The following is a 14,722-nucleotide window of genomic DNA, read 5'->3' on the forward strand; positions in this document are numbered from 1 at the left end:
GAGTCGAACCCGGGACGGCCGTGTTGCACCGTGGTGCTGTATGCGGTGCGTAGTGCTGTATGCGGTGTGCCACTCGGGCCCCCCGTATATAGCGGATTTTATCCAAATCGCTTTACAATTTTTGTTCCTCACATTCACCCATTCACTCACACATTCACACACCGACGGCGGAGGCGACCATGCAAGGTGCCAACCTGGACATCGGGAGCAATTAGGGGTTAAGCGTCTTGCTCAAAGACACTTCGACACGCTGCCCGGGAGGAGCGGGAATCGAACCGGGAACCTTCCGACTACCAGACGACCGTTCTACCTCTTGGGCCACTGTCGTAAAACTAAGCATTTTTAAACAATAAAACTGAAACTAGCAAACCCACTCTGGAAACAAACTGAAACTAAACTGTATTGAAAACAAACATTAAAAACGAAATAAAAATAAAAGGCGAATGACAATTTCAAGAAACTGTAATAATCCTGCACATACTGTAGCAGGTCAAAGCGGCAAGAGCCGCACTAAAGCTATATCCAGCATTAGTGTTTTACTCGTGGGTCTTAGTAGATGGCGGTCGGATTTCTCAGGTTTATCCCGCGTTGGAGACTCCTGTAGTACTGCTAAAATCACTTTCACGGAAGGAATAAATCTGCTTACGGCTAAAAGTGAGGATTTATGTGAGTATAATGTAGCGGCAGCATGTGCAGCATGTATGTCAATAGGTTACTACTGCAGACTGCTCCTCCGCACCATACGATTCCGGTAAGAGAGGATTTCATCCAGCCGGGGATTATATTCTGGAAACAAAATGACTTCAGACAAACCAGTGGCACAGTGACCATCGGATGGTATTATTTATGTCGGAAGTCCTTCTGTTCCTCCTGGAACCGAGCTGAAAGCAGCCCCCCCCCCCCCCCCCCGCTTCCCCGCCTCATGCATTTGAATGATTCATTTTCTAACCCTATATAAAGCACATTCTTTGAGACATCCTTTTTTTTCTGCTCTAAAAGCTTAGCCAAGGCCTTCAGCTTAGAGTAGCGTTCCTCTCCCTCACAGCCAGAGGGGAACAGTAATGGATCCCCAGAGAGAGAGAGAGGGGGATACGGGAGCTATCTCCATCTCTCTCTCCCTCTCTCTACCTCTCAACTTAGATCTCTCTCCTCTTAAATGTATAGTTCATATCGCTCTCTCCCCATCTCTGCCTCGGCCTCCCGCTAACATTCGTGTCTGCCAGCGGTGCAGAAATCCCTTCTGACAGAGAAATTGGCCATTACCATTTCATATGGGTGGCCGAATCCACCGTTAGATTCCACATCTTCCTTTTTGAAAATAGCCCTCATGCATACGGTACTTTTCATCTTGGCCGGACTCGGTATGCCTTCACCGGCTTATCTCGGTTGTGTGCAGTATGGCAGGGGAAGCTGGCTGTCTAATGCTATGAGCTCAAAGTCACTGTACATGTTTATAGTGTGTCAACGCAACATAGTATGTGACATCTTCGCTTTAATGCAGTGTCAAGTCTAGGGTGGATCTCTTATGATGTTTTATTATAGCAACAGACGTGCCTCCTCCCTCTTTGATTCCACGCCACCAACAATGTATCCCCCCCCCCCCCCCCCCTTTCATCTCTGATGCCTCTGCTCTTAAAACAGGATTGCGTTAATGTGCTGTTCTATTTTCACAATTCACAGTTTGTTAAAAATGTCTGCATATCTATCCTCCCCCAGTTAATGTTGCTATGTCAGACGAACTGTCAAACTGACCCGGAAGACTGGAAGTAGAATCTGTAATGCTGTCGAACAGCGACCTCTAAGCAAAAGAGCCCCTCTTTGTACCGCGCTTTGTTTACATTTCTTTGTTTTGGTTTGATGTGTGGAATGCATTTGAGTGGGTACTGTACATGGGAGGGGTTGCTATTGCTGGCTACACCTCGGGCTCTAAAGTGTGGCCAGCAATACAAATATACCTCCCCTGCCTATACCCGCTCAAATTAAACCCGCACATCAAACCTAAACAAAGAAATGTAAACAAAGAGCAGTGCCAAGAGGGGCTCTTTTGCTTAGAGGTCGCTGTTTGACAACATTACTGATTCTACCTTTAAAGGGACAGCTGTGCAATGTCGGTCGTTATTTCCGCGAACGCAGCTAGTTAGCAGGTCTACCGCTGGATGGCTAACGTCTATACCTTTATCCCCACCTCACAGGGTCTCGAACGCGGTTCGAAGACAGCCCGCCTCGGATCGTGGAAGACCCCTCGGATCTGGTGGTGTCCAAAGGGGAGCCCGCCACCTTCAACTGCAAGGCGGAGGGGCGTCCCGGTCCTACCATCGAGTGGTACAAGGACGGGGAGCGGGTGGAGACGGACAAAGACGACCCGCGGTCCCACCGCATGCTGCTTCCCACCGGCTCCCTCTTCTTCCTGCGCATCGTCCACGGACGGCGGAGCAAGCCGGACGAGGGCGTCTACACCTGTGTCGCGCGCAACCATTTGGGAGAGGCCATCAGTCGTAACGCCTCGCTGGAAGTTGCCAGTAAGACACTGTTTCTATTGAATTATTTTCCAGGCTTTTATAATCCAGAGTGTGTGTGTGTGTGTGTGTGTGTGTGTATCACTGTTCTTTTCGGCAAAGGAATCTGAAGGTCGACTACCACCACAGTGACCCGGGTTCAATTCCCGGCATCGCTACCTCCGGCTTGGTCAGTCGTCCCTACTAATACAATAGACCTATCTCAAACCCTGCCCCTTTTCTTGATCCTCCAATCACAGCTGTCGCTTACCTCTGACTTCCTCGTACGAGGAAGTCAGAGGTAAGCGACAGCTGTGATTGGAGAATCAAGAAAAGAGGGCAGGGTTTTGAGACAGGTCCATTGGCAGTGTTTGCAGGAGGGAATCCGATGGGATATGGGAGTCCCGGATGAAAATGTATTGTATGTCACAGGCCAGAGCATAGTGACACGGGGGGTCTGTATGCGTGATTGTTTCTTGCGACTTTTGTGTGAATTGTGACTTTTTGCTGATTCTGTGTTTTAGTATAATAAACAAGGGTATTTTAAATTGCAGTCTCAGTGAAAATCGACCCTTAACAGCGTGGAACTCGCATTATATTGGATACGGTTGTAGCCGAAAACCTTTTATGGATCCAATGCATCCAATTACATTCAGATTATCTTAAGCTCAGAGGTCAAGAGACCCCATTATAATTTGGCTTACCGTTTTCTTCCCTCGTCAAAATGTTGTGACTTTGGAGCACGATTTCACCACTTTCCCAATAACTTAGCATGGAATTGCTGTTATGTCCAGATTCCTGAAGGTCTCTAGTTTCATAATGATACCCGAGGGTCCAAATCAAATATGGTTTTGGAAATGTTAAGTGATCTGATAAAAGTTGAGTATCACTGGGTTGAGGGCGACAGTGGTCCTCCCTGGCGGTGTGTCAAAGTGTCCTTGAGCAAGGCACATAACCCCCTAAGTGCGCTCTCGATGAGCAGGTCAGCACCTTGCATGGTCGCCTCCGCTGTCGGTGTTTCAAGTTTCTTTAATAGTTGTCATACAGAAGTACAGAATACTTTTATACAAAATGCTTCTTACTGTTGCGCTCCAGAGACTGTGCAAGACAAGATAAGTATGAAATAAAATAACATAGTAAAATTAGAAGTAAAAAAAATGAGGTCACAGTGTTCAGTTTAGACATATGTACAATGTTCGATGCAGGATAGACGTAGTTACCATACAATATACAATACTGTGCAGTGTACTAATATACAATACTATATAGTGCAAGGCAGAAATGGAGAATGGGACGAGGTGCAATTTAGGTACAATTCACAGTAGGTGTACGAGTTGTAGTGCAAATCCTTTATCAATAAATATAAAGTGTAAGTGTGTTTGTGTGATCTAAAGTGTGTAGAGTGGGTGCTGCAGGGTGTTGTTTGTTTGAGTGAGTGTGTGCGTGTGGGTGTGTGTGCTGTGTGCATTTGATGGTTGTTGCATAGTGATTATTGTTCGTTTAGCAGCCTGATGGCCTGGGGATAGAAGCTTCTTCTGAGTCTTTGAAGGTGTGAGTGAAAGCTGCTATATAAAATGCAGTCCATTTACTGGTCTACACCACCTCCCTCCCCAGACCAACAGTGGAGTAGCACAACGGCCGGAAAAGAACAACTAAAAGTGGGGATACAGCAGGGAAAGTAAAGAAAGCTAATCTGAAGGTGGGAGCAGGTGAAGACCCGCTTGTGTGTGTTTGCATACAAAATTAAGTGAAGAAAGAGTTCCCATTAAGAGTAGGGTTGGGCATCGTTTGGATTTGAACGATTCCGATTCTCCATTTCGATTCCTGTTCTAAACGATTCTCGATTCCGATTCTTTGAGGTGCAGGTCAAAACAGGTCACAGTTTATTTCGCAGGAGATTTTTTTTTTTTTTTTTATTATCTTAAATTTTTTCGTACTATTCACATTGTCAGTTGACTTGATACAGTTTAATTTGGTTGCTGTACTGTAACTAGGGTATTAATTAACATTATTTTTTTTTTTTTTTTTTTTAAGAATCGAAATTAAGAATCGAAATGCAAATATGTTACTTCCGGTTCCAGAACCGGAAGTTAGGAACCGGTTCCTATTAGAACCGGTTCTCGGTGCCCAACCCTAATTAAGAGCCACATCTATTATTTTCCTTCCTTCCTAATTGTGCCTGCGTGGCGTGACCCAGGGCTGAGCAGCAGCCCTCTCTGGCGTTAGGAGATGGATTAGTCCCTGTGCTGATTAGGGGAAAGGAGCACACGGTAACATATTACTGAGAACTGAATTGTCCTCATAAAAAGACACAAAACAGCAATCTGAGCATGTTGCTTCATCCCACTGCTTCATCCCACTACTTCATCCCGCTGCTTTATCCCACTGCTTCATCCCACTACTTCATCCTACTGCTTCATCCCGCTGCTTCATCCCACTGCTTCATCCTACTTCATCCCGCTGCTTCATCCCACTGCTTCATCCTACTTCATCCCGCTGCTTCATCCCACTGCTTCATCCCACTGCTTCATCCTGCTGCTTCATCCCACTTCATACTTCATCCTGCTGCTTCATCCCGCTGCTTCATCCCGCTGCTTCATCCCGCTGCTTCATCCTACTGCTTCATTCATCCCGCTGCTTCATCCCGCTGCTTCATCCTACTGCTTCATTCATCCCGCTGCTTCATCCCGCTGCTTCATCCTACTGCTTCATTCATCCCGCTGCTTCATCCTACTACTTCATCCTACTGCTTCATCCCACTGCTTCATCCCACTGCTGCATCCCACTGCTTCATCCTACTGCTTCATCCCACTGCTTCATCCTACTGCTTCATCCCACTGCTTCATCCCACTGCTTCATCCCACTGCTTCATCCCACTGCTTCATCCTACTGCTTCATCCTACTGCTTCATCCCACTGCTTCATCCTACTGCTTCATCCCACTGCTTCATCCCGCTGCTTCATCCCACTGCTTCATCCCACTGCTTCATCCTACTTCATCCCACTGCTTCATCCTACTTCATCCCGCTGCTTCATCCTACTGCTTCATCCTACTTCATCCCGCTGCTTCATCCTACTGCTTCATCCTACTTCATCCCGCTGCTTCATCCCACTGCTTCATCCTACTTCATCCCGCTGCTTCATCCTACTGCTTCATCCTACTTCATCCCGCTACTTCATCCCACTGCTTCATCCTACTTCATCCCGCTGCTTCATCCCACTGCTTCATCCTACTTCATCCCACTGCTTCATCCTACTTCATCCCGCTGCTTCATCCCACTGCTTCATCCTACTTCATCCCACTGCTTCATCCTACTGCTTCATCCTACTTCATCCCACTGCTTCATCCTACTTCATCCCGCTGCTTCATCCTACTGCTTCATCCTGCTGCTTCATCCCACTTCATACTTCATCCCACTGCTTCATCCCACTGCTTCATCCTGCTGCTTCATCCCACTTCATACTTCATCCTGCTACTTCATCCCGCTGCTTCATCCTACTGCTTCATCCCACTGCTTCATCCCACTTCATACTTCATCCCGCTGCTTCATCCCCCTGCTTCATCCCCCTGCTTCATCCCGCTGCTTCATCCCCCTGCTTCATCCCGCTGCTTCATCCCGCTGCTTCATCCCTCCCCGGAGTGGGGCCTCCTCTCCTCGCCTCTGTCTGTATAAAGTGCTCACGGCCTCCTCTCCTCTCCTCTGTCTGTATAAAGTGCTCACGGCCTCCTCTCCTCTCCTCTCCTCTCTCTGTATAAAGTGCTCACGGCCTCCTCTCCTCTCCTCTCCTCTCTCTGTATAAAGTGCTCACGGCCTCCTCTCCTCTCCTCTGTCTGTATAAAGTGCTCACGGCCTCCTCTCCTCTCCTCTCCTCTGTCTGTATAAAGTGCTCACGGCCTCCTCTCCTCTCCTCTCTCTGTATAAAGTGCTCACGGCCTCCTCTCCTCTCCTCTGTCTGTATAAAGTGCTCACGGCCTCCTCTCCTCTCCTCTCCTCTGTCTGTATAAAGTGCTCCTCCTCTCCTCTCCTCTGTCTGTATAAAGTGCTCACGGCCTCCTCTCCTCTCCTCTCCTCTGTCTGTATAAAGTGCTCACGGCCTCCTCTCCTCTCCTCTCCTCTGTCTGTATAAAGTGCTCACGGCCTCCTCTCCTCTCCTCTCCTCTCTCTGTATAAAGTGCTCACGGCCTCCTCTCCTCTCCTCTCCTCTCTCTGTATAAAGTGCTCACGGCCTCCTCTCCTCTCCTCTCCTCTGTCTGTATAAAGTGCTCACGGCCTCCTCTCCTCTCCTCTCCTCTCTCTGTATAAAGTGCTCACGGCCTCCTCTCCTCTCCTCTGTCTGTATAAAGTGCTCACGGCCTCCTCTCCTCTCCTCTCCTCTCTCTGTATAAAGTGCTCACGGCCTCCTCTCCTCTCCTCTCTCTGTATAAAGTGCTCACGGCCTCCTCTCCTCTCCTCTCCTCTGTCTGTATAAAGTGCTCACGGCCTCCTCTCCTCTCCTCTGTCTGTATAAAGTGCTCACGGCCTCCTCTCCTCTCCTCTGTCTGTATAAAGTGCTCACGGCCTCCTCTCCTCTCCTCTCTCTGTATAAAGTGCTCACGGCCTCCTCTCCTCTCCTCTCTCTGTATAAAGTGCTCACGGCCTCCTCTCCTCTCCTCTCTCTGTATAAAGTGCTCACGGCCTCCTCTCCTCTCCTCTGTCTGTATAAAGTGCTCACGGCCTCCTCTCCTCTCCTCTCCTCTGTATAAAGTGCTCACGGCCTCCTCTCCTCTCCTCTCCTCTGTCTGTATAAAGTGCTCACGGCCTCCTCTCCTCTCCTCTCTCTGTATAAAGTGCTCACGGCCTCCTCTCCTCTCCTCTCCTCTGTCTGTATAAAGTGCTCACGGCCTCCTCTCCTCTCCTCTGTCTGTATAAAGTGCTCACGGCCTCCTCTCCTCTCCTCTGTCTGTATAAAGTGCTCACGGCCTCCTCTCCTCTCCTCTGTCTGTATAAAGTGCTCACGGCCTCCTCTCCTCTCCTCTCCTCTGTCTGTATAAAGTGCTCACGGCCTCCTCTCCTCCTCTCCTCCTCTCCTCCTCTCCTCCTCTCCTCTCCGCCTCCTCCGTCTGTATAAAGTGATCACGGCTGGCCGACCTCATCATCCGCGGCTCATGTTCCAAAATAGGCCTCGTCCGCCTCCTCAGTGTGATAATATACAGAGGAGCGTAGAAGCGGCTGATATTACAACGGGGCGAAGATAAGCGCTTTTCCCGCTCCGCGTGACGAATCGACAACGCGAATCGGGGGCTCTCTGTGCAGCGCGTGCGGCCGGAGATTACGGAGTCGAGATGATTCACCTGCAGACGCCGGTGACTGTGACGGCGGCGACTAATGAGGAGGACCTGCTCTGTCCTTGTCTCCGCGGGCCGCGGGGGGGCGGGGCATATGCTCAGGCAGTATGATGATGGTGGTCTTAGCGTCTCCCTCCCCCTGGGCGCGCGCTGCTGCCGACCGCAGGGTGATTAGTGACCCAATTAATTGTGGCAGGAGGGGAGGGGTTACGGCGGGGTGGCATTGAGAGGGCAGTGTGGCGGTCCTGCAGGAAGGAGGGGGTGGGTGGGTGGAACTCAGTGCGTGAGGTGGTGGTGGTATGTGTGTGTGTGTGTGTGTGTGTGCGTGTGTGTGTGTGTGTGTGTGTGTGTGTGTGTGTGTGTGTGTGTGTGTGTGTGTGTGTGCGTGTGTGTGCGTGTGTGTGTGTGTGTGTGAGGGACAACAGGTGGAGGGGGGGTTTCGAACCCCCACCCAATCCCCTCCTCCGCCAAAGAGCAGTAATTAAAACGGATACATCTGTTAGCCTACAGTAGTAAACAGGGTTGCCGACATTGGTCGTGTTTTAACCCCTTGAGAAATGCCAAGGCGTTTGAAAGGTGGAGCTATCGTGTAAACACACAAACACACGCACACACACACTCACACATACACACAACATACACACGCAGCGGATTCCGTCTCGGTTATACTCGCGTGCCTATCGTTACGCACCCCGGCGGGATTAGTATCCGCAGTGAAGGCCGGGAATCTGCTGAGACTGCAGTCAAGTGTGGTCATGATCCTTGAACCCGTGCTCTTTCACCCTCGTGTCAACGGGGGCCAGTGTTCCCTTTAAAGGGCATCTAGAGTCTCTGCAAAGCGCACACACCCTTCCACACAATCACTTCCTATCTTCTGCACAGATGCATTTTGCAGTGACATGTTTTTTTATGCTCAAATGCATTTTCCGTTAGCCCGTAGATCCATGGTTTATTTTTTATTGAATTTAATTTATTTCGTAAAAGGCTCTGTTGCTTTCATTGACAGCACATCACAGTTAGTTGAAAATGCAAACAAAAATCATTATTCCGTTTGCCCATTGTTTTGTTTTTTTTAAACTACAGTTAGCTGAGCCGAACGACCCGGGCCGCTGTTGAGAAAATAATGAGACGAAAAGGGTCTGAAATCCATTTCTACATTCCTTCCCAGAATAACCGCTCAGCAGTTAGTTTGTTTTATGTTAAAAGATTAGCGGGGGGTCCGTTTCAGAGACGAAACCAGTACGTTTGACGTGGGAGAGGAAAGTGCCACATGCTCCGGCTGGATTAGAACAAAGTAGGACAAATTAAAAATAAAAGTTGCCGGAGACAGATGTTCCTCTTACTCACGACAGGGGGATTATGAAGGAACGAGTAGATGCTGCAGCGTGTTGTTTGTTGGCTTCTACTATTCTTCTATTATCCTTGTCACAGGGGGTCGTCAAGAAAAGCTTCAGGTAGAACATGTATAGTAGTGCATACTATTATTGTATAGCTGTTGGGAATGTGTCTTTCATGGTACAGTGTGTTTATAAGTTGTTTTTTATGTAGGGGGCGACAGTAGTTCAGGAGGTAGAGCGGTCGTCTGGTAATCGGAAGGTTCCCGGTTCGATTCCCGGGCAGCGTGTCAAAGTGTCCTTGGGCAAGACACTTAACCCCTAACTGCTCCCGATGAGCAGGTTGGCACCTTGCCGCCGTCGGTGTGTGAATGTGTGCGTGAATGGAAGCTAAAAGCAATTGGTTTTGATAGTTCATCAGTGAGCTGGAAGCAATCCTACCTGGAGGGGAGAGAACAGATGGTGACGGTGAACGGTACACTGTCCCCCCCCCCCCCCCCCCCCCTCCCAGTGAGCTATGGTGTTCCACAAGGAAGCATACTAGGACCTTTACTGTTCCTAATTTATGCAAATGACATGTCATCAGTGACTGTGACTGCAACTTGTTCCTGTTCGTGGATGACTCAGCCCTGCTGGTCTGACTCTGACAAGTTGCAGGTTGAAAAAGCCCTCAGCTCTGAACTCGGCAAAATCTGCACCTGGCTCGCTGATAACAAACTATCATTACACCTGGGTAAAACAGAATTCATTCTCTTTGGATCAAATAGCAAACTCAGCAAGGCCAACGGCTTCTCTGTTACAGTGGGTGACATTATTGTCACAAGGAAAGATGAAATTACCTACCTGGGTCCCATCCTAGAGGCAAATCTTTCCTGTGACAAAATGGCAACCAATGTAATCAAAAAAGTCAACCAACGAACAAGATTCTTGTACCGGATCGCCTCTCTGGTAAACAAGAATACCTTGGAGACTCTAACAGCAGCACTCATTCAAGGGTACTAGTTTAGTTTAGTTTAGTTTCTTTTTTACCCAGGGACAGTGCACATTAATCAACATCTTCAGTTTCCACATCAATGTAAATGTGCCAGAATTAGCTAATGAGCTCGTTTTCATCTGTAGTCCCTGCCTAACATGCACGTCTTTATGGTGTCGGAGGAAACCGGAGTACCCAGAGGAAACCCACGTGAACACAGGGAGAACATGCAAACTCCACACAGAAAGGCCCCCTGCTGGGGTTTGTACCCGGGACCTTCTTGCTGTGAGGCAGCAGTGTTAACCACTGTGCCACCGTGCCGCCCGACTATGCTTGCACCTCATGGTACCAAAGCACCTCAAAGGCACTAAAAACAAGGCGACAAACATCACAAAACAAACTGGGCAGACTACTGCTGGGCCTTACTCATAAAACCCACCTTACCGCTGCACATTTTGACAACCTAGGATGGCTTAGAGTAGACGACAGAGTACAGCAACTTGCAATGGGCCTGGTCTACAAGATACACTACACCACTTCCCAAAGGTCAGTGAATTCCACGACCACAACACCAGAGGGAGCTCCACAAATCATGTTCAACCCAGATTCGGCTCAAACAAGGGACTAAACACGTTTCGCAATTATGCCACAATAATGTGGAACGCCCTACCCACAACCATGAAGGAATGTGAATCCCTACCCTCCTTCAAAACCGCTCTCAAAGAGCACCCACGGGTGGCTGTAAAGCGCTGTTATATAAATGCACCATTTATGTGTGTACCCGTTTTTACGATGGAAGTGAAACATCCTCTTATTTTCGGTGAAGTGCGAACACTTAAAGGCAGGACTTAACTTGTTAAACCAGTCCGCCCTGCTGGGGCTCCTCTTCGACTCCCATCAACACAATCGGACAATGCCTGGATTAAAGCAATCTCTCTCCACGGGGCAAAGCCTCCGCCGGCTGTGGCGGGACAGTATAGCGTGGCAACCGGATTAAACCACCTCTTTAATAGGGTTTACTGCTATTGCTCTCCGAGACAAAAGAACAAAAAGCTACTACCCGGCAGCGGGTCACCTCTGGTTCAGACAATTCTCCTTCTTACCAACCCACTGCTTCTCAGCCACGCTGTGGAGGAATCTACCGCTTAACTTTGATTTAAAAAAAAAAAACACTGCTTCTGATGGGTTGAGTTCAATGAAGATGTTCAAACTAAAATGTTTCTTTTCCAAGTTGTACTGAAAAGGATTGCAATATCACAATAATACAATGGTACAAAAGATTTTTCAGCTCTCTTCAGACAAAACATCGACTGGTACCAGGGAGTCTCACGAAAACAGAATCTTCGTATTACATTGCTGATCCTCACCTTAAATACCCTAGGAGCTTTTTAAGAATGCTTTTGGTGTGTATTGTCGTGCAACTCTATTTTGCACATTGTGTGCGTCTGGCACTGTCTGAGGGTAAAGGTCACTCCTAAACTAAAATAATTGTCAACCTCTAGGAGAGGGAAACCATGTGTGGTGTGGATATTAGGATTGTGGACATAATGTGTCTAGTGTGTCTCCACAAATGATGTAGGTGAATGAATGAATGAATGAATGAATGAATGATTGAATGAATGAAAACTTTATTTAACAGATTGCAGAATGGGTACAATACAGTACGGCTCAATACACACAATTGTTAAGGGGATGCAGACCAGAGAAATACGTTTGTCTTGTTTACATCAGGGTCCCCCATTTTCAATTCATAGTGCCCCTCCTTAATCTTAGTCATGTTTGGTAGAGACAGAAAGACTCTCAGGTTACTCCTAATGAATCTTCTTCAACGCAAGCGCACGCACTTCCTGGTACTTCGTCACTGTCTACCCGTCTGTCTCAGCGTTAGTGTCCAACGCTATAGCTCTCGCCTCTCCTCCGTTGTCCCTGTCTCGTCTGTGACACATCCTGTCAGTCATGTCTCGTTGGACCCGCCGTGCTCTGGCAATTAACCGGTCCTTTGGCCGATCGCCCGACTGGAGGACTCCATCACCGCGAAGCTTGACTGGCAAAGCAAGCGGATGCAGTTAAGTAGAAGCAAACTGCCACCGACTCCCCCTCTCTCTCTCCCTCTCTTTCCTGTGTATCCATTATTTTAAAAACACCAACAGATGGGCCTTTCCGCAGCCGCAAAAGCCGCGCACCGCTAAACACTAGAGATAAATGTCACTTAAAAACGCAGTGATACATTTTCCATTGGGGGATTAAATCTCTTAATCTGTATATCCCTGAAACATTAAAGTTATGAAAACGAATGGGCTTGTCCGCAATAGGCCGGTGCAACAGAGGGAGCCATTACAGTAATAATAATAATAATAATAATAATAATGACGAGCCGCGCTAGGGGGGGGGGGGCTTCACTTCCTCATTATTAAAGAGTACAGGAGGCAGCTGGGAGGAATGTGAGCATTAGTCTCTGTCTCCACGGTGGAAGGGTCTGACCTACAGTATAAGCTACCTTACAGCAGTCGTCCCCTCCGCTCGGATCTGAGCGTAGAGGAGGCGAGCGGGACGGAGAGCGCAGGGTGTGGTTGTCTGAGCAGATCAGTCATCGCCACACTGCCTCACATCAGGTCCAACGAGTTACGTTTGGGACGGTACCCTGAGTAAATGGTGCATTTTATATAGTACAGATGCAGCTCTTAGGACTCTGAGCTCTGCTCTGCTGTAATCATGCACCATTAACCTGGCAGTGCTGTTAACAAGGCGCTAACGACACTGCGTCCTTGCAGTAGAGGTGTGATTTTCAAGAGCTGGATCTGTAGCTTTTATCCAAAGCACTTTACAATTTTTGTTCCTCACATTTTACCCGTTCACTCACACATTCACACACCGACGGTGGAGGCGACCATGCAAGGTGCCGACCTGCACATCTGGAGCAGTTAGGGGTTAAGTGTCTTGCTCAAGGACACGCTGCCCGGGAAGAGCGGGAACTTTTTGATAACCAGACAACTGCTCTACCTTCTGAGTGGCGGGGGGCGGGGGGGGGGGTGTCTACCCGTGTATCTTGTTATCTCATGCCGTTTAATTAGTCTCCAGACTTGTGCACGTTAGGCGTGTGCATGCTATACGAGCGCACAAGAACAGTTATCTACGAGTGAAAAGCATTTTGAATAAATAGGACAAAGAAAGTAAATAAACACACAGACACACACAGACACACAGACACACAGACACACACTCACACACAGACACAGACTCTCGCACACAGACTCTCGCACGCACACGCACACACACACACACACACACCACACACACACACACACACACACACACCGTGAAAGGTGTCTTTTAAAAAAGGCAAGCAATAGACATAAACATTGGAAAATCTGCCAGACCTTTTCATTAAATTCAAGCTGGTGCATCAACAACATTAGGCAGATAGCACAATAATAAAGCTGCTTCACACTAACCTGCAGTGTAGATTAGGCAGAGGAACCCAGCAGTAGATTGCTTAGGCACCTATCTGTTGGTGAAAATAGCTTATTATATAATATAGAATAGTGGTACTGTAGGTTGGGCGGCTGAGTGGCACAGTGGGCAAGGCGCTCGCCACTAACGCAGGAGATGCTGGTATCGAGCCCAGCTCTCTGCGTTGCTACCGGCTGGCCGGCCGTCATACTAACACAATTGGCAGTGTTAGAGGGTGGGAAAGCCGGTGGGTGGGGATTGGACGTTGTGGACAGCGACTCCTACAGGTCGGTTGGGTGACACCGGTGCGGCAGAAACAGGAAGTATCAGGGGCAGCGTGAGCCTCCCACACGTTACTCGTCGCCACAGAGTTCGAGCTGCTGCGGTGAAAAGATGCGACAGGCTGCCTCCTCGTGTACCGATGGGGACACGTGATGCAAGGCTTCTATCCTCACTACAACCGACCTGTGGGAGGCATAGTCTAGCAACGTTCAAGACAGGGGAGGGAAGAATTGGAAACATGAAATTGGGATGGGAGAAAAATAGAAAATGTGGAGAAAAAGTGGATAAAAAAAAGAATAGTGGTAGGTTAGTTCTGTAAAGGAATCAGTATCTCTTACTATTCAAAGTATAACAAAAAGAAGAAAATGCAATATGTAATCAAATAACAACAACAACATACAATGTAAAACAACAAAACAAAAAAGAGGGAGGGGGATTGGAAGACAATTGTGAACAAACAGGTGCATACAATCAATTCATATTTGTGAGAACTGGGGTCTGGAGCACAGCCCAATTGCTGAATACACGAGAAGAGATAGGAGCGTTTTCAAGGGTGTTTAATGTCAATTGAGCAACACAGGAATTGGGGGAAATAGAACGGGGTTATGTTCTGTCTTGTGGCTGCCGTGGCGGCAGTGAGCGAGCAAGCGGTCCTGGTACTTGTCTTGGGAGCTGCTGGGTTGCAGCGGGAGAACAAGTGTTCCTCTTCGGGAACAGGTGACATCCAGGCAGGGACGGCGGTCCTTTGGGGCACAGGAGAGAAACAGGTTAGAGTAGGCAAATACACGGTTGGTATCTAGCAGAGCTTTCGGCAGAGACATTGTACCTGGGCAGGTAATTAATACCACGACAGCTTCTGGTCA

The 14,722-nt window shown here is 48.4% G+C and overlaps 1 protein-coding gene across 1 annotated transcript in view; it reads left to right on the forward strand.

The window, feature by feature from the left end:
* The window catches only part of LOC311225643 (roundabout homolog 2), a gene marked incomplete at both ends in the record, with an annotated part of 117,249 nt that overhangs the window by 32,935 nt on the left and 69,592 nt on the right, over nt 1-14,722 (forward strand). Inside the window, 1 exon segment of the mRNA XM_084311026.1 lies at nt 2,193-2,519. Within this exon segment, the coding sequence (XP_084167152.1) occupies nt 2,193-2,519 (327 nt within the window).

The sequence above is a fragment of the Notolepis coatsorum genome, assembly GCF_963971535.1.
Source record: "Notolepis coatsorum genome assembly, chromosome: 1".
NCBI classification, from domain to species: domain Eukaryota; kingdom Metazoa; phylum Chordata; class Actinopteri; order Aulopiformes; family Paralepididae; genus Notolepis; species Notolepis coatsorum.